This window comes from Gigantopelta aegis, chromosome 5 (genome assembly GCF_016097555.1).
Source record: "Gigantopelta aegis isolate Gae_Host chromosome 5, Gae_host_genome, whole genome shotgun sequence".
NCBI lineage: Eukaryota > Metazoa > Mollusca > Gastropoda > Neomphalida > Peltospiridae > Gigantopelta > Gigantopelta aegis.
Genome location: NC_054703.1, coordinates 15,342,507 through 15,362,784, shown reverse-complemented (window position 1 = coordinate 15,362,784; position 20,278 = coordinate 15,342,507). Strand labels below are relative to the sequence as shown.

General features: G+C 35.8%; 1 protein-coding gene across 1 annotated transcript in view; it reads right to left on the bottom strand.

Annotated features, from left to right (window-relative positions):
• LOC121373302 (multiple epidermal growth factor-like domains protein 11) overlaps nt 1–20,278 on the bottom strand; it is a 239,264-nt gene that overhangs the window by 187,799 nt on the left and 31,187 nt on the right. Inside the window, exons 11-13 of the mRNA XM_041499857.1 lie at nt 13,132–13,233; nt 12,328–12,420; nt 11,330–11,431 (exon numbers count right to left, since the gene is read on the bottom strand). Of these exons, the coding sequence (XP_041355791.1) occupies nt 11,330–11,431; nt 12,328–12,420; nt 13,132–13,233 (297 nt within the window). The remainder of the gene's footprint in view (nt 1–11,329; nt 11,432–12,327; nt 12,421–13,131; nt 13,234–20,278) is intronic.

The window sequence follows — 20,278 nt, the reverse complement described above, 5'->3', positions numbered from 1 at the left end:
GTTTTAAATTATTTGTTCCATAAATTAAATTTGTTATATTTGTGAAACCAAATACCTTGATATTTATTTTTATTCATATTTAATACTTGATTATACCGATGTAAAATACTGTCTTCTAATCCTTCATTGTTTCTCCAAATATAATAATCTTGCTCATGATGTATTATGCATGCTTTATCGTCATTTCTTACCAACTATCCTAACAATACAATATCACCTGCACAAAACAAAATCAATTAAGGATCAGTAAATATTTTCTGTTTTTTTTTTAATATGAAAAGAAACCATACAAAAACACTAACCTCTCCCCACCCCCCCCCCCCCCCCCCCTAAATAAAAATCCCAAACAAAACCAACAACAAACAAAGAAACCAAAACGACCTGTTTCGTTATAAGGTGTCGACATCGTGGATTATACTTAAACTTATCTATTTAAACAATTTAGAGGGAATAAAATGACACATTTCGTTACGAAGAAGCACTCATGAGAGGTTATACATCTACCGCAGATATCTAATGCACGTGCTGGATGTGTTCATGAGAGGGTATACATCTAGCGCAGATATCTAATGCACGTGCTGGATGTGTTCATGAGAGGGTATACATCTAGCGCAGATATCTAGTATACATCTACCACAGGTACTGGGTGTGTTCATGAGAGGGTATACATCTACCACACGTACTGGATGTGTTCATGAGAGGGTATACATCTACCACACGTACTGGATGTGTTCATGAGAGGGTATACATCTACCACACGTGCTGGATGTGTTCATGAGAGGGTATACATCTACCACAAGTACTGGATGTGTTCATGAGAGGGTATACATCTACCACACGTGCTGGATGTGTTCATGAGAGGGTATACATCTACCACACGTACTGGATGTGTTCATGAGAGGGTATACATCTACCACACGTACTGGATGTGTTCATGAGAGGGTATACATCTACCACACGTACTGGATGTGTTCATGAGAGGGTATACATCTACCACACGTGCTGGATGTGTTCATGAGAGGGTATACATCTACCACAAGTACTGGATGTGTTCATGAGAGGGTATACATCTACCACACGTGCTGGATGTGTTCATGAGAGGGTATACATCTACCACACGTACTGGATGTGTTCATGAGAGGGTATACATCTACCACACGTACTGGATGTGTTCATGAGAGGGCGTACATCTATCAAATGTACTGGATCTGCCAATGAGAGTGTCCATCTAACACACGTACTGGAATTGTTCATGAGAAGGTATACATCTACCACACGTACTGGAATTTTTCATGAGAGGGTATCCATCTAACGAACATGAACTGATATGTTCATGAGAGCGTATACAGTTAGCACACGTACTAGATTTGTTCATGAGAAGGTATGCATCTAGCACACAACTGGATGTGTTCACGCTAGGGATGTTACTGAAAACCGTGGTTTTAGGTCCACGGTTCGGTGCACTGTTTCCCAATTTCCGAACCTCGGTCCATTTCGGGGTTGTTTTGTTGTTTTTCAAATGGTACATGTATAACTTTTCCGCACATTGCTGGTAATCCCGATGACCCGTAAAGTATTTCCGCCAATAACAGCAATCGATTCCCTTAAACTAGACATCTTTGCATTGGCGATAGGTGTCTTTCAGATCCTGCACAGAGCCTGTGAATTTCTTGTCGAGACCGTAACAATTGTAACATCCCCAAATAGGGACTGACCTCAGTGATTAATCCGCAGTGAGAATAAACATTTTAAGTATGTTTTGTCCTAGCTGTCAAAATTGAAAAAAAAGTAAATACGTGTTTACTTCAAGAATTATAAAACGGCGCCCAATTTCCGTCATATTAATTTAAAACAATTCAACATCGCTAATTTTCATATGTGTTTATCGGGACGAAATTGTCCACACTTTCTGAACTACAATGTACGCAAACTACTTTGCACTTTTTTTTCTTTCTTTTTTTCAATAAATCTTTGCAGATTGATTTTTTCACTTTCAGTACGAACAGAAAATAAAATAAAAATAATAACAAGTCAAATATTTCAGTATTATATATTATGTGCATATACTTGGGCATATATTATGTATTTGTGCTTATATCGAGTCATTCATACTTTAAAAAAATGTATATATACTTCTCATCAAAGATATGCCATCATGAAAGTAATAATAAACATTACAGAAATATGTCTTGACATATATCTTTCTTATAGATGCCTATAAAGTGTACATGACATGTCATCCAATATATTATGTACGTCAGAATGCATCTAAAGAAAATTCATTAAAAAAGTAATAATAATAAAAACACCGGAGAGACTATCGATCCCTAGCATTCTTGCCACCAAATTATTTTGCCAAGTCTCTGAACTCGAATCCTGGAACACATATTGCTCAAGTATCCCAGACCCAGCATGCTAACATGGCTAACGTGGACGAAAAACCGAAAACCGAACCGAAAATTAATTTTTAATAACAACCCATCCCATCCTTAGTTCATGTGAGGTTATATATGCTTCACATATACAGGCGTGTTCCTCAGAGGATATACATCTAAAACACGTACTGGATGTGTCCATGAGAGGACATACATCTATATCACATACTGAATGTGTTCATGAGAGGGCACACATGACATCTATTACACGAACTGGATGTGTTCATGAAAGGGTATTCATCTACCACACATAATGGATTTGTTCATGAAAGGGCATACATCTCTCACACGTAATGGATGTGTTCACGAGAGGGCATAAATCTATGACATATAGAAGGCGTCGAAAGATGCCAGTGACCTGAGGAACCAGTTATATATTCATATTACAATTTCATAGAATCCTGATCCAGGTTTGGGTGGTTGATGAATAGTCTATCAACAGAGAAAACGTTATCAGCTTTTGTCAGAATATAAATCTATGGACGTGAGATGCGAAACGGGAGGGTGTGTGCGGGTGGTATAGAGCTCAGTACTAGAAGTAATAGTTTTAGTAGTAGTAATAGTAGTCGTAGTAGTAGTGGTGGTAGTAGTAGTAATGGTGGCAGTGGGAGTAGTAGTATTAGTGGTAGTAGTAGTAGTAGTAGTAGTAGTAGTGGTAGTAGTGCTAGTAGCAATAGTAGCAGTAGTAGTAGTAGTAGTAGAAGTGGTCGTAGTAGTAATAGTGGTAGTAGTATTTGTAGTAGCAGTTCAGTATTAGCCATCAGTAATAGTGGTAGTAGTAGTAATAGCGGTGGTGGTGGTAGTATTAGTGGTGGTGGCTGTAGTAGTAGTAGTAGTAGTAGTAGTAGTGATGGTGGTAAGAGTAGTAGTGTTGGTAGTACCTAGTAGTAGTAATAGTGGTAGTCACACTGGTAGTTGTGGTGCCTTGATGGTTGTGGTGGTAGTGGAAGTAGTGGTATTATTATTAGTAGTAGTTGTGGTGTTAGTAGTAATAGTAGTGCCAGATGGTGGTGCTGGTGGTAGTTGTGTCGATAATAGTAGTAGTGGTAGTGGTGATGGTAGTAGTTGTAGTAATAGTAGTGATAATGATGGTGATACAGTTGTTGTGGTGCCGTGCTGGTTGTGGTGGTGGTAATAGTAACAGCATTATTTACCCTGCATCATCAAATTGTACATATGTCTGCCCGTCTCTAGGTTGTTGTCGACGTCTTCTGTAAGAAAGCAGGTAATACACTATTACTGACTTGGAACAGTCCTGAACACAGATCAAAACCTTATTACTGTCTTTGAATATTCCTTGTTTTCTGTTAGAACACATATCAACAATACCCTATTACTGACTTGGAATATTCCTGGTTTTCTGATACAACAGAGATCAATATCATATTACTGACTTGGAATATTCCTGGTGTTCTGTTAGAACACCATATTATTGACTTGGAATATTCCTGGATTTATGTTAGAACACCAATCAATGCCCCATTGTTGACTTGGAATAATCCAGTTTTTTTGCTAGAACACAGATCAATACCATATTACTGCCTTGGAGTATTCCTGGTTTTCTGAACAGAAATTAGTGCTCCATTACTAATTGGAATATTCCTTGTTTTCTTTTAGAATACAGATTAATACTCTCTTACTGACTTGGAATATTCCTGGTGTTCTGTTATGCTAAGTGCACACCGGCCCGACAAGACGGTTTTGCAGGTGATCACGTCAACTTTGACAAAAATCTTCACTATTTCGTGGAATGTTCTTTTCAGTGCACATGAAGCCCACGCGATTGTCGAAGCTCAATAAAACTGAGGTGGAAATAATTTTGTGTTGTTAAAAATGGCGCAATTTGTGAAAAACTTCATATTTCACTTCTTGCTATGCTGGTGGTACGGAGGCGGCATCGTCGACAACACTCGAAAAGTAAACTGTGGGTTCGGCTACACATTTTAATGAGAAAAGACTCCAATACCTGGGTTAAAACACCATGAGATCCCAGGGTATACTAACGTTTTTAGAATGCCGCCTGACATATTTTAATGCTTAGAAAATTCTATCTCCCGAATAATAGAGAAATCTGACACGAACTACAGAGCAGCTATTAGCCCAGAAGAACGACTTGCTGTGACACGGGACGATTTAACAGGGTTTTCAGAGGATTGTGTTGGGAGATGACGGTTGACATCAGTGAATAATGTAGGCCATAAATAATATATGCGTGGTCAGAAAATGTGATAGATATAATAAATACTAAATACTACTTATTTTCAACATTTTCCGTACTCGAAATAGTTTTCAGCTGTTGCAGTTTACTGTCGATCACAAAAGCCCCGGTTTAAAGGTATAGCATTGCTCACCAAAGTCCTGCCTCCCTGCTAATATTATACTGGTTTTAAAACTGCTGGGGGGGGGGGGGGGGGGGAGGGGGGGTTATAATATACCAGTATAAAGCTGGCGCCAAGACAATAATATACAAGTATTATATTACCCCCTTCGGTATACCCCCCCCAACCCCCCAACCCCCCCTTCCACTATGCTCTTAATTAATTGTATATGTTGATTGGCGACTAATTGTTATATATGCACATAATGTATCTGGCCACTGATCATAGCATTACACTAAGGAGGATACCTCTTACGTACTGGAATCAAGAATTACCATTGTCTTGACCTAAAGTACAATTCACGGGTTATGATCCAACAAATGTCAAATATTGAGCGGTCAAAGCTCCATGTACCCATGCTTGCGAGGTGCGAAAACTTTGCACAACTCTTATATCTACCTATATTTGCATGTGGTGCGCTGCGCACCTCTTTCCCCATCTCAGACAATGACGGTGTGTTGTATCATACAGCTGAGGCTTCTGCCTCCACAGTTCAATTAGTTTGCTCTCTGTTTCGGAATTGAACCAGGCCTCCATCATGACTGATATCACATGATGAGGCGATGTTCAGTGATTGGTGAGCATAAAGCCGACGATCAGATCACAGTGAAATGTAGCTCAGACCAAGAATACAGCCGACAATCAAGTCTTTTCTCAGTGCACACTGGACCGACTGTCCAACGCCTGATTCAATATTTTAATCCACACAAAACAAGTCATTAGTGACGAGAATTTAGTCTGCTGCCAGCGCACACCAACCCGGCAAGACGATCAAGTTGGCGTTATCGCCGACTAGACCATCGTTTCAGGCCAGTCTGCACTTAACATTAGAACACTTTATTACTGACGTGGACTATTCCTGGTTTTCTCTTGGAACACAGATCAATACCCTGTTACTGACTTGGAATATTCCTCTTTTTTGTTAAAACACTGTTGTGTTAGAACACCCTATTACTGACTTGGAATATTCAGGGTTTTGTTGCAACACAGATCAATACCCTATTAATGACTTAGAATATTCCTGGTGTTGTGTTAGAACACACTATTACTGACTTGGAATATTCGGGTTTTTGTTGCAACACAGATCAATACCCTATTAATGACTTGGAATATTCCTGGTGTTCTGTTATAACATCCTATTGCTGACTTGGAATATTCCTGGTTTTCTGTTGGAAGACAGATCAATACCCTGTTACTGACTTAATCAGGTTAATTTTAATGTTAATAATATTAACATTGAAATTAGTTTACTATATACATTAGCATATATTATATGCCAATGTATATAGTATGCAAACTAACTTTTAGTACAATTTGTTAGGAGAAATACTGAACAGGTGCACCAATTTTTTTTCCATTTTAATATATTAAAAATTACTTTTTTGAGTTAATTTGAAATCTTCAACCATTTAAAAAACCCTGATTATATTGCTATGATAAACAGATATTACACATATATTTTAATGCTAAAAACAAATTGTATACCGACAATTATGATGTCCATGCTAATTAACACTACAGCTTCTTTATTGCTTTAAGTTTTACAACTTATAAGCTTTAGAATAAAAACTAAATAATTTAATAGTTCATTTGCTAATGGCCAATCTAGATCATGCACATTAGTTGCCCCAACATCATATTCCACTTGCCCTGGGGGTCTGGCAACGAGATTGTTTGCCAGTATTCAGTGATGTGTTGGTTATACATACCTCCAACATATGATGAGGATGATGATGATGATCAACAGAAGCAAGAGAAGAAACACGATTGAGACGATCAATACCCAATCAGGACCAGGAGATTCCGCACCATCCACTACAACATAACAGTCCACATTAGGGCCTCCAAGCATCTCTTTGCTGTGTCAGGTAATTATCAAACCAGTGACGCTAATTGACTGACTAAAGATAGGCATTACAGGCATTCTGTAATTACTGGAAACTTAATATTAAAACAAATGTTACTGAATCTGAACGATAAAACCGTAATAAGTAATCATTGCCCTATCTCGGCACAATGCAGAGTCGAATGGGGATTTGGCAAAATAGTTAATGATTACATGAATGTCTTGAAACAATATCTACACACTACCAATCCCCCTTGTCCAATGAAAACACCCTCATGTCTTGCAAACTTCTGCTGACTGCGGTAGGTCGTTCAACCATCATAGGCTATTATCTTTCGGTACCGTCATTTCTCTCAGTCTTAGTGGCCAGGGATCTGGTCGTCAGGTCCAGTTCAAGATGTCACCAATGTGTATCTCGAAGTCAGGTGAAGTTAGAATTGATGTGCAGTAGTCTGTCAACGGATATGGTTTAGGCTCATACAGATGTCACGTATTCATATTCAGACTTTCTTAAATTATCAGATTTGTTTTTTACTTGTTAATTTGTGTTCATTTGGGGATGGTTTTTGATGTTCTTAGGGACATTTGTGTTATTTATCTTGGGTTGAGCAAAGAGATACCACAGATAGTGTTACTATTTAGACACATTGTCCTTAAAATAGATGCCATGACATTCTTTATAACCAAGACACCTCATACAAGTTTTTTTCCTCACAAATGTGCCTCATCCATCTCTCTTCCAATGGTCTTGTTTGGCATTTGTGTCCAGGGTTTAACTTTTAAGGAGTACTTCTACGAATTACCCTAGAATTCATGTAAATGCTATCACTGGAGTCATACCTATTCATTTAGTTTTAATTTAACTTAAACAAAGTGTCCTACTGAGTAACGTTATGAATATTCATATTTGTGATTGTTGGTCTAATTAAAATGAACCATTTAAATAGATTATACAGTTGCTCATTGTAGTAGTTATTTGAATGGAGTCAAGCAATATGGCACACAATGAATGTGGTGTTTATATATTCAGCGAATTGTACGTTTTGTATACAGAAACTATGCATCGTGAAACATGCATTTAGCAGCATTTGTCATGGTAAATTCTACATGTAGAATGTATCTAGTTTTTAAAATTAAATAATTTGTTTTAATTACAATCGCAAATATGAATTTTAATAACAAATAATATAATATTTGCAATGTATTATTTTCAATTTAATATAAAGTTCACTGTGTTTCGATATTTAGCTGAAATTGTTTGACTACTTGATAGCACTTAAGCCTCTGTGAATTATAACGGTGTTCGAGGGAATGGAAAATTAAACCATACAGTTATTTTCAAAAATGTAGGGGAATATGGGAAATAACAGCCAATAAATGAAGTATCAGAGGTATCACTGTCTAGGGATAGATGCATGATAATAATGAAGGACTTTTGAAGAAATGGCAACCAACAGTACATGTTGGCAGCAGATATTGTAGCTGCAAACGACCACGTCTGTTGATCAATAATGGGTAATACTCCCACGATTCGTCAAAGATTTCTTTATTTGACGTGGCATACTACGTATCAATTTGCCAATGATATATTGGCTACATGACTCTGAATTCTACCAGCTTGAAGCATGTCAACAGCCGTAAGCCGTTCTTCACATCGTAGATGCCACATTACTAATTCAAAGACAAATAATGCATAACAACCAAAGAACAAAGGTTAGTTGATCATGAGATTGAGGAAAAACAGAAGTAAACACTGAAACAGATTTATCCACAGCCCTGTGAAGTGGCAAAATCGCAAATGACTGCCTACCCACGTGCATGTGGACACTGCGTGTTGCACGGGCACATTTGTGACTGCATTTGGGTTTTAGTTTGTACAGCCCTGAAATTTCTTTCCAAGGCAGTCATTTTTCAAAGCAGATCTCTGTTCCAATCATTGGTAATGACATTTTATTACCTTACTCTTTTTTTGAAGAGTATAAATATTTTAATTTTCGTGCAAAAATGCATTAAAAGTGTAGTATTTAGCCAACACAGAAGTCAAATGTTGGTGGGTTGAGAAAGTAACAATAGGTTTCAAACAATAGCCAACACAGAAATCGAAATGTTGGTGGATTGAAAAAGTAAGAATACTAGGTTTCAAACCTAGGTCTCATGGTGAGATGAGAAAGTAAAAATAGGTTTCAAACGATAACCAACACAGAAGTCGAAATGTTGGTGGGTTGAGACAGTGAAAATTAATACAACTGTAGGCCTATTCCAGAATGAAACTTTATATAGCTTTAACTTGTATTTAGGGATTTTTTTTTAGGTTCCCCCAGTATTCTAAACACATGTTAAATAAGCAGCCTGAATAGTTGGATTACTCTTTGTTGATGAACAATAAAACAATATTATATTTGTACTTACCAGACTCACCGCATATGGGTCCTTCGAATCTTGAACGGCATACGCATCCAGAGCACGTTGCAAGCGGTGTACCACCATTCAAACAAGTTAGTCCACATTCTCCTGAAACGGGTTTGTTTTTGTTTAATGACACCACTAGAGCACATTGTTATTAATCATCAGCTATTGGATGTTCTCCAGAAATGACTACACTATATTTATTAGTTCCCTACTGGGCCAACCGGAGGAGCATATAAGCTCCGACTATGTCCTGTTTGTCTGTCTGTCTGTATATTTCTCCAGACTTTTCATCTGAAATGTATCAAGACTTTGATGGTGATGTGCACATTTGTGACAGAGTAATGGCTCTTGAATTTAGATGATAGGAGACAAAATTCTTAACTTTTTTTGCAATGGCTCAAGATATTCATCTGGAATTTTGTTATAGTGCAGATGCCTCGGCTTTTTATTTTTTTTATTTTTTTATTTTTTTTCTGATTCCTGCACTTTTGAGTAGATGTAAACCTTGGCACACATGTACTTTGACCTATTTTGAACAATTCTGGATATGGATCCAGGTCATATCATTAATTGTAACTTGTAGAAACCCTTCCAAGAGGACAATGGGTCAAGGTATAATTGTGCCAAGTGTTATACTTCTCAAAAGTGCAGGACTTTTTTGGTTTAGCATCTGCATCATCTATTATAGATGAAAAATGATATTTATGGCGATTTACCCATTTTTCGGAAAGTTATCGCCCTTGAACTTAGGAGATACGAAAATTCGGTAGAGGACATATATTGCTTTAGAAGTACTCTCAAAATGCTTTTTTAAAGTGAAAGCTTGTTACGACATCCCTAGAGCACACCGATTTATAAATTATTAGCTATTGGATGTCAAACATTTGGTAGTTTTTACTCGTAGTCTTCAGAGAAAACCTGCTTCATTTTCCCATTAGAAGTAAGGGATCTTTTTGATAATTCACATGAAAATAGATTTTGTTTCTTTTTAATGTAAACCAAATGAAATTATTGACAAAAATATTAAGAATCTGGTACGAAGCGCAAACTTACGACATGTACTTCCTTTCCAATTTCCAACGCAGTTACACTTGTCACAGTCATCGTTAGGACTTCCGTCATTTTCACAGTTTACTTGGCAAGGAGCTGCAATAAATGTTAACCTGTTAGGGCTAGCTCTTCCAGACTTGATCACATACAGCCAGTTTCGGGAATATAGACTACTATTTTATGTTTAATGGGAGTACTAAACCAAATAACTTCCTGCTGGATCAAAATTTGAGGTGAACACCACACGTCCTGTGATTGGTGATAAATGTGAGTGTGTTGGTTGTAAAAAAAAGAGTTTCATCTGGGCAAAAAATGTATGCAATTTTATTTCATCTAGTACCACTATGTCAAGTAGCTTTGTGCTTGAAACATGTATGGGGTACCTGTAAATAAAAGTACTAAAATTTTTAGCGGAATTACAGCAGTCATAGACGCTACTCATTATCTCAGAAATGAGCAGCTTCACCCCCATGTTTTTCTGATTCACTTTAATGGCGAGGGGTGGTAGTATTTATATCTGTGGTGTTTATGTTGATTAATACACTGCAGGTAGGAGGTTTAGCCACATATGTTACTATTGTCGTCTGTCGGATTTGATTTCGTAGAGTACACCCCATAAGTTTTTACATATCTGGACAAACATTGCGTTTGGTGGCTATATGAACGAAATTGACCCAACCACATGTCTATCAACCTTTATATGACTTGCTTTGATATCCTGCACTATGATGCAAACACACTTTCTGTGTGACCCCACAACACATTGCTGATAATTCGAAGTGTTATCACATTACTTCTTGACAACATCTACATTGCTAGTATGATAACGTGGCCGCTGATATTTGCTGTGAGGTCAATAGGAAATAAATGTTCTGCTTCTCAGTTGGTTGATTGTTAGTTTTTTCAAACAACCAATTCCGATAGTACTACATACGGTCCCATTTCACGTCGGAGCAATCATTTTTGGATATGGTCCAACGTAGATTTTTAACTTAATTTGGTCACATTGAGATGGAATATGATGGCCATTCCCCAGTGTCATAAACTCAAGTAATATAAAACATTTTGGGGTTCAGTCTCTTAAACATGTTGTTCCGACCCAAAATCTGCGATTGGCAGGAAGAACTTATGTTAAATAAGCAGCCTGAATAGTTGGATTACTCTTTGTTGATGAACAATAAAACAATATTATAATAACTATTGGTACTTACCAGACTCACTGCATGTGGGTCCTTTGAATCTTGAAGAGCAGGTGCATCCAGTGCACGCTTTAAGCGGTGTACCACCATTCAAACAGGTTAATCCACATTCACCTAAAATGAGCAAACTACACAGCTTGTACAATGTACATTTAATAAACAGTAACTGCCATCGATCTGCCCCTTTGACCAGTGTACTCATACAATGATTGCAATGAAGAGTGTATTGTATTGTATTGTATTGCATTGCATTGCATTGCATTTTATTGTATTGCATGTCTCAACAGCTGTTCCACAATTCAAATAAGTTATTTCACGTTCTCCTACAATGACCTAACTACATTTAATACATATTATCTGTCATCGATCATACTGTTGTTACAAATGTAACCAGTACATGTCTCAAGAGGTCTACCACTATTCTAACAAGTTGTTTCACCATCTCATACAAAGAACACCATATCTTTAATACATAGTATCTGCCATCGATCATACAGTTGTTACAAATGTAACCAGTACATGTCTCAAGAGCTGTACCACCATGCAAACAAGTTGTTTCACATTTTCCTACAGTGAACACCCTACATTTAATAAATAGTATCTATCATCGATCATATTCTTGTTACAAACATAACCAGTGCATGTCTCAAGAGTTGTACCACCATTCAACAACAAAAAAATGTCACATTCTCCTACAGTGATCAAACTACATTCAATAAATAGTAACTTGATACAAACATAGTGACCTATTGAAACAACTTAACAAACCAAACTCGATGGTGACAGAGGAGAACTGAAAAGACAGCTCATTTCATTTTACAGACTGAACTTAACTATACTGGTGTAGCTTAATTGTAAATAAATAAAAAATACCCCGAACAAAACAAACACTGACAAATGTTCTTTTCATAATCCACATAAAAACAGATTTTGTTTCTTTTTAATGCAAACCAAATGGAATTATTGATACAAATACTTAAAATGGAGTCAGATACGAGGCACAAACTTACGACATGTACTTCCTTTCCAATTTCCAACGCAGTTACACTTCTTACAGACATCGTTAGGAATTCCGCCATTTTTACACTTTAGTTTGCAAGGAGCTGCAATAAATGTTAACCTGTTATGACTAGCTCTTTCAAACTTGATCACATACAGCGAGTTTCGGGAACATAGATGATTGTTTTATGTTTAATGGTCTATACATATCTGGATTAAATTTGACAAAAAATTGTGCTTGGTGGCTATATAAACCAAATTGACCCAACCACATGTCCATCAACCTATAAATGTCTTGCTTTGATATCCTGCACTATCATGCAAAGACACTCTCTGTGTGACCCCATATCACGTTGCTGATAATTCGAAGTGTTATCACATTACTTCCTGATAACATCTACGTTGCTAGCATGCTAACGTTGGCGTTGCTATTTGTCATCAGGTCAGTAGGAAATTAATTTTCTGCTTCTCGGTGGGTTGATTGTTAGTTTTTCCAAACAACCAATTCCGATGGTAGTACGTACGGTCCCATTTCACAGGAATGTGAAACATGGGAGCAACCTTTTATAGATATGGTCCAACGTAGATTTTTAACTGAATTTGGTTACGATGAGATCAAATATGTTGACCAGTGCCCAGTGTCATAAACACAACTAATATAAACATTTTGGGATTCAGTCTCTTAAACATACTGTTCCGACCCACAATCTGTGATTGGCAGGAGGATGTATTCATGTAAATAAGCAGCCAGAATAGTTGGATTACTCTTTGTTGATGAAAAATAAAACAATAGTATAATAACGATTGGTACTTACCAGACTCACTGCATGTGGGTCCTTTGAATCTTGAAGGGCATGTGCATTCAGTGCAGGTTTGAAGTGGTGTACCACCATTCAAACAAGTTACTCCACATTCACCTATAATGAACAAACTACACAGCTTGTACAATGTACATTTAATAAATAGTAACTGCCATCGATCATAATCTGTCCCTTTGACCAGTGTACTCATACAATGGTTGCATTAAATATTGCATTGTATTGTATGTCTCAAGAGCTGTACCACCATACAATGACCTAACTCAATTTAATACATAGTAGTCGGGCAGAATAAGGGTTATACCTTGAACTAGGGTAGATACGATGTTTTATGATGGTTTTATGTCATTTAGGATGTCCTGATTCAGAAACTGCATGGTGACACTTTGTCATCATTGAGCAATTGTTTTTTACGGTCATTTTAAAAGCACCACCCCGTGCTAAAAAAAAATACTGTTTTTTTTTCTGTTTGGCCCATTGCATTATGCTATAATGTTTTATTTGTACAAGATTATTAGAAGACCCATACCTATTTGGATATCTTTTACAAACACTAAAAAATAATACAAAACAACAACAACACAATAGCAACATTTCAGGGGCGTTTGCTGACGGCCATCTTGGTTTTCAAAATGGCCGCCATTTAAACATTTGTTTTTACAATATTACCGCACCCAGACAACTAAAACAATTGTTTTAAGTTATATACAGTTAGGTGGGAATGCTTTCACTACATAAACAAGACAATTTGTAATCTGTATTGGTCAAACTAAAAATGGTAACATTTTGGGTGGAGGATTTTCAGAGTAGAAAGTTAAAAATAACAGATTTAAAAATAAAAATCCCAATTTAACCTAATTTACACCTTGCGAGGAACATGATATTTTGGCATAATTTCTGAAATTAAATATTGATTTTATTTTAAATAATGTCTATAATATACTTTAAGAGTATTTCCGTGCATTTATGCCAGACTAATATTCTATACTTATATTAAAGGGATTGGACTATCCTCAGTTTGTAGCCGTTTTAACGTTTTCAAGAAATAAAATATGAATGCATTATTAAAATTAAAATTTATGTTTTCTTCCTTAGAATATGATTATCTCTATATGCCATGTATTTCTGGACATTTTTATATCTCAATATCGATTTTTGTCTAAAATAATTTCGAAGGTAAATATTTATAATATTTTTCAACAGCCAAACGAAATTTTAAAACACTGCGACCAAAGGACATTCCGAATGTATTTATTAGTATAATGCTTTATATGTAAAACATTTTAAGGTAAGATAGTGTTTTAAAAGACCTGAAAAAGCAGTTTGTGTGTTTATTTTGTTGGTGGGACAGGCTGATGTTTGCCCAAATTAAATAAAAATGCACGATTCTGGATACCAACGTTTATTTATATTAGCATTACTGCCAAACAGATTACAAGTAATATTGTGGAAAAAATGATGGAAATACATGGTGAACACATTTCAGGCTAGCTCATTCTGCCCGAATATCTCTATTGTTTTTGCTCGGATTTTACTGATTTTCTCCAGCACAAGGTGGACAGTTGCCCCCTGCCCCCTGACACGTGCGCTTATGGGAACAAACAGAAGTCTTGCTAGGTCTGAAAACACAGGTCAGTCTCTTTAATAAACTTTAGAACCAGCACCCAAAATGTTACCAATTTTGATATGTCATATATTAAAATTAGTGTAATATATAACAGGCTATACTTTTAAAATAATTGTATATCTTGGTTATCTGGTCTATAACGAACCTGGAGATAGAAAAGTACTTTTAAAAGTAAAATTACATTTTTAAAACATTTAACAAGTAACTGTTAAATTAATAAAATCACATATACCAGATATCAGGTGAAATTATTTACATACGCAAATGCAGGAATAAGCTGGTAGCTGTCGAATTTCATTTGCTATGGAACGTTGCATTGCATGGTTACGTTATGCATCTTAATATGGTACAGATTAAATAACTGTGTTAACAATAGGGACGTTTTCCTCTAAATAATCTGAGAAATATTTTTAAAAAGCTTATGGTTCCTTGCTTGAAATATCGTTCTGTGCACATCCTTGAGGTGATTCAGAGGTCCTATCATTTAAGGAAGCTGTATAAAGGATTTTGGGGTATGGCTGTATACCCTCGCAAGTTTCGTAATCTCTGTTTGAATCTGTGCAGAAATACTGTTATCGTCTTTTATATGCTGACGGAAGATTTGTAATCATCAATCATGTTATATACACTCTGTCAATCTTCATACTGGTTATGTGGATTACTGGAACCAATTTTCTTGGAAAAAAAGTTTCCTTTAAATGGTGAAGTCTCTTTACAATGACAACCTACTTTGAATTGGCTGCCACCTACTTTGATACATAATTTACAGTTAAATGTGATATTCATGTATGATGACATTACTGTTTTTCGTCAGTCATTTTCATCATGTATGGTTTGAGGCTTGTTGCATGTCCTATGCCATATATTTGCAGACATTCGTCCATGAACCACTTGAAGCACACTATATTTACAAGTAAAAGAGACATTCCCCTAATCAAACATCTTACTAATCTTGCATTGACTGAGCACATCAAACAAGTTAAAACCATGATGTGGAAAGATGACGATTTAAATATATATGACTATGTGTGGGACATTACAAACGGCATACCCTGTCACTGTACTGGTGTGTGCTCCACCAAAGCTTATAGAAGTAATGGTATGTGACTGCTTGCTGAAATGCCTGCTCATGAATAACTGTTCATGTCAAGGGTTATCTTGCATAATTTTCTGACAATGTATTGCACTGGACATTTGTAAATAAATCCTAAATACTATGCATGATGAAAATTACACTGACGAAGAACAGTAATGACATCGTACATGCATATCACACTTTACAGTAAAAATTATGTTTCAAAGAAGGAAGCTGCTAATTAAAATTTGGTGATTATTTTAAAAATACTTCGCATTCAAAATAAAACCTTTTCCCATAACATCTGACAAAAATATGCGTTAATCATCTAATATATAAAAGTAGTATAAACATTTAAAAGTGTGATGTGACAATTACAAATCTGCTATTAGCATATTAAATATGGTATCTCTTCACAAAACTGGTTCCAAAAGAAGTTACAATAGTCGTGAGTGTATTCAAGCATGAATCACTGTAAAGTGTTTTGTCTACAGAGTATGGTTTCAACACTATCTGTAGTAAAACTGCCAGCTTCTTTTAGCATGCACTGGTACATGCGCTACAGCTTCCATAAACAAAGGAAAATCTGAATGAGCACAAAGATGTGCATAGAATGATATTTAAAAACAATGAACCACATACGTATTTTACAAAAATATTGATCAGATTTAGATTAAGACTTCCCTTTCTAAGCACTATCGTAAATATGTTATTTCATCTGTACTGTGTTTAATGTGCAAAATGTGACCGCGTAAACGTTACATTAGCCAATCAAATTTGACAGCTACCAGTCTATTTTAACATGCCTGCATTTACATATGTAACAAAATTCACCTTATATATCATACATGTGATGCAGATGATTTTATATAGTTACCTGTCAAATCTTTATAAGATATATTTTTGGGGGTAACATTTCTTTTGAAAGATGCTGTTTCAAGTGGTTCTTGGACATATAATCAATAAATACAATTGTTATATTACAATAGTTTTAATATATAACATACAGGTTACAAATATCCTTGTATATGTAGTGATCATGGAATCATGTCTAACTACTTTTATACCACTTTAAAACAAAGTTTAGGTTTGCCTGGGTATGGTAGTATTGAACAAACTAAATTTGCAATGGCGGCCATTTTGAAAACCAAGATGGCCACCAGTAAACTCCACTTACATGTTGCTATATATTTTTTTATTTATTATATAATGTTTGTAAAAGGTATCTAAATAGGTAGAGGTCTTGTAACAACTGTGTACCTATAGGACATTTATAGCATGGCACAGTAGGCCTAACTAAAAAACGGCAATATTTTAGACTGGAGGAGGTGTTTTCAAAATGGCCGTAAAAAAAGGTGCTCAATGATGACAAAGTATCATCATGCAGTTTACGATTCAGGATACCCTAAATGACATACAACCACCATAAAACATTGTATGTACCCTAGTTCAAGGTTAGGTCAAATTGTGGCATACTATAATATTTGCCATCAACCATACTGTTGTTATAAATCTAACTAGTACATGTCCCAAGAGCTGTACCACCATTCTAACAAGTTGTTTCACATTCTCCTACATTGTACACTTTATACTTAAAGGGTCATTCCTGAGTTTGCTGCATTGTAAGACGTTTCTGACTAATAAAATATTTCTACGATTAAACTTACATATTAAAAATATTTTCTTGTTTCGAATATCAGTCTTTGTATATTCAATGTGTTTCTAGTCATCTTAATATTTGTAAGAAGCCCAAACTGGATTTTGTCTTAAATAATTTCGTACGTACCAAAAGATAATATTTTAGGAAATAAAATGACATTTAACCTAGTCAGTATTAGAACGATCAGAAACACGTTTAGTATGCGGTCACTAATATTTTATGTAGAAAAATATATTGGATATATAATTACAATAGATAAAATTTCTCTGTTAGTCGATAACATCTTAAAAATTGCAGCAAACTCAGGAATGTCCGTTTAACACATAGTATCTGACATCGACCATACTTTTCTTACAAGTGTAACCAGTACATGTCTCGAGCTGTACCACCATTCTATCAAGTTGTTTATATTCCCCTACAATGAACACCTTATATTTAATACATAGTGTCTGCCATCGAACATACTGTTTTTACAAATGTAACCAGTACATGTCTCAAGACCTGTACCACCATTCTAACAATTTGTTTCACAGTCTCCTACAATGCACACCATATATTTAATACGTAGTGTCTGCCATCGACTATGCTATTGTTAGAAATGTAACCAGTACATGTCTCGAGAGCTGTACCACCATTCTATCAAGTTTAGGTCGTGGGCTACAAAGGATTGACACACACGCGCACACACACACACACACACACACACACACACACACACACACACACACACACACACCACACCACACACACACACACAACCCAGCTACATTATGTTTTTCAGGAACACTAGTATCTCCAGAATATGGTACAAACACCTAACAGTGAAAAAAATTGGAATCCACTACTCATTTGCTACCAATTTTGAAGGGTACCCTAGAAAACGATAAAATTCCATTGACGTTACGCTGTAGTCGATGCTCTCTATATTTTATTCATGAAAATGTCTACAAGTATAGTATGTCAGTGACATGTTTTATAGATCAAATTGAGGGTTATGATCACCTGGTTAATATGAAATGCATTAATGTAAGATATATACTTAAAAACCATGACTAAATCATTATTAAAGGGACATTCCTGACTTTGCTGCATTGTAAGATGTTTCCAACTAATAAAATATTTCTACGATTAAACTTACATATTACATATATGTTCTTGTTTAGAATATCAGTGTCTGTATATTCAATGTGTTTCTGGTCGTCTTAATATTTGTGAGGAGCCCAAACTGGATTCTCTTTTCAAATAATTTCGTACGTACGAAAAAATAATATTTTAGGAAATAAAATGAAACTTAACTCTGTACAAATATTAGAACGATCAGAAACACGTTTAATATACAGCCACTAATATTTTACGCAGAAAAATATATTTGATATCTAATTAATTTCGTTAAAAAGGCTCTGTTAGTAGATAACATCTTAAAAGTTGCAGCAAACTCAGGAATGTCCCTTTAAGTGACCAACACCCTGTTTTTCTTTTTAATGTCCCTAGAAATACTCCAATTTCAATGCTATTTTCTTTTTCACAAAAAAAGACGGAAGGAAATATTTTATTTAACGGTGCACTCAACTCAATCTAATTCAAATTACTCCACTATTACATGTGGATCTAACAGCAGCCAGCTGTAGGTCATGTCCACCAATCAAAACCTTACTTTCAGAATCATGCCAGTGATTTAAAAATAATTTGAAAACATTCCGAATTATCCTGAGGGTATACGACATGTTTCGTGTGAATTACGAATGCCTTAAAACATGTTTTATTTTATAAAATAAATAATTTGTAATGTAAAACTGAAGACTTATTTAGTTAGGTTTTTTTTTATAAATAAATAAATAAATAATTTTTAATGTAAAATCGAAGACTGATAACCAACCCCGTACGCATTGGTATGGTTCGCTGTACTGCGGCCACTAAAATAGACTCGCCCGATATTTTTAGAATTTGTATGCTCCCAAATAACTTTATAAAAGGCGAAGTGTGATTGGTCAATATTTAAATTATTATTTAAAGACGAAATGTTACCTGGCCATTGGGGACTACGCAGTGTTGTTAGTTTTAAATCACTGGCAGGATTCTGCAAGTAAGGTTTTGATTGGTGGACATGAGCTCCAACTGGCTGGTGTTAGATCCACATGTAATAGTGGAGCTAATTTTAATTAGGTTGCACTCAACTCATTTTATTTACGGTTATATAGTGTTGGACATATGGTTAAGGACCACACACAGATATTGAGAGAGGAAATCTGCTGTCGCCACTTCATGGGCTACTCTTTCTGATTACCAGCAAGGGATCTATCATATGCACCATCCCACAGACAGGATAGCACATACCACGGCCTTTGATATACCAGTCGTGGTGCATTGGCTGGAGCAAGAAATAGCCCAATGGGCCCACCGACGGGGATTGATTCCAGACCGACCGCACATCAAGTGAATGCTTTACCACTGGGCTACGTCCCGCCCCCTTTTCACAAAGCCTGAGTGCGAGTCATTGTTTGCTATATAGTTATATTCTACACTATTCTAGCTTTCATTTGACATCAATATCAACATACTGACTTTAAAATTTATCAAATAATATCGTTTTGAATATGATGGGGGTTTGTTAAATTTTGGAGTCACAATCCAAGATGGTGATATTTGTTTATACCCAATATAATTATTTAAAAATTTGCTCTGTTTGAAGAAATTGATATGCTGTATGTTGCAGGACAGAAAACCTTCACTGATTTATCATTCTGTTGTCTTACTTATAAAACATACCTAGATCCATCAGTAG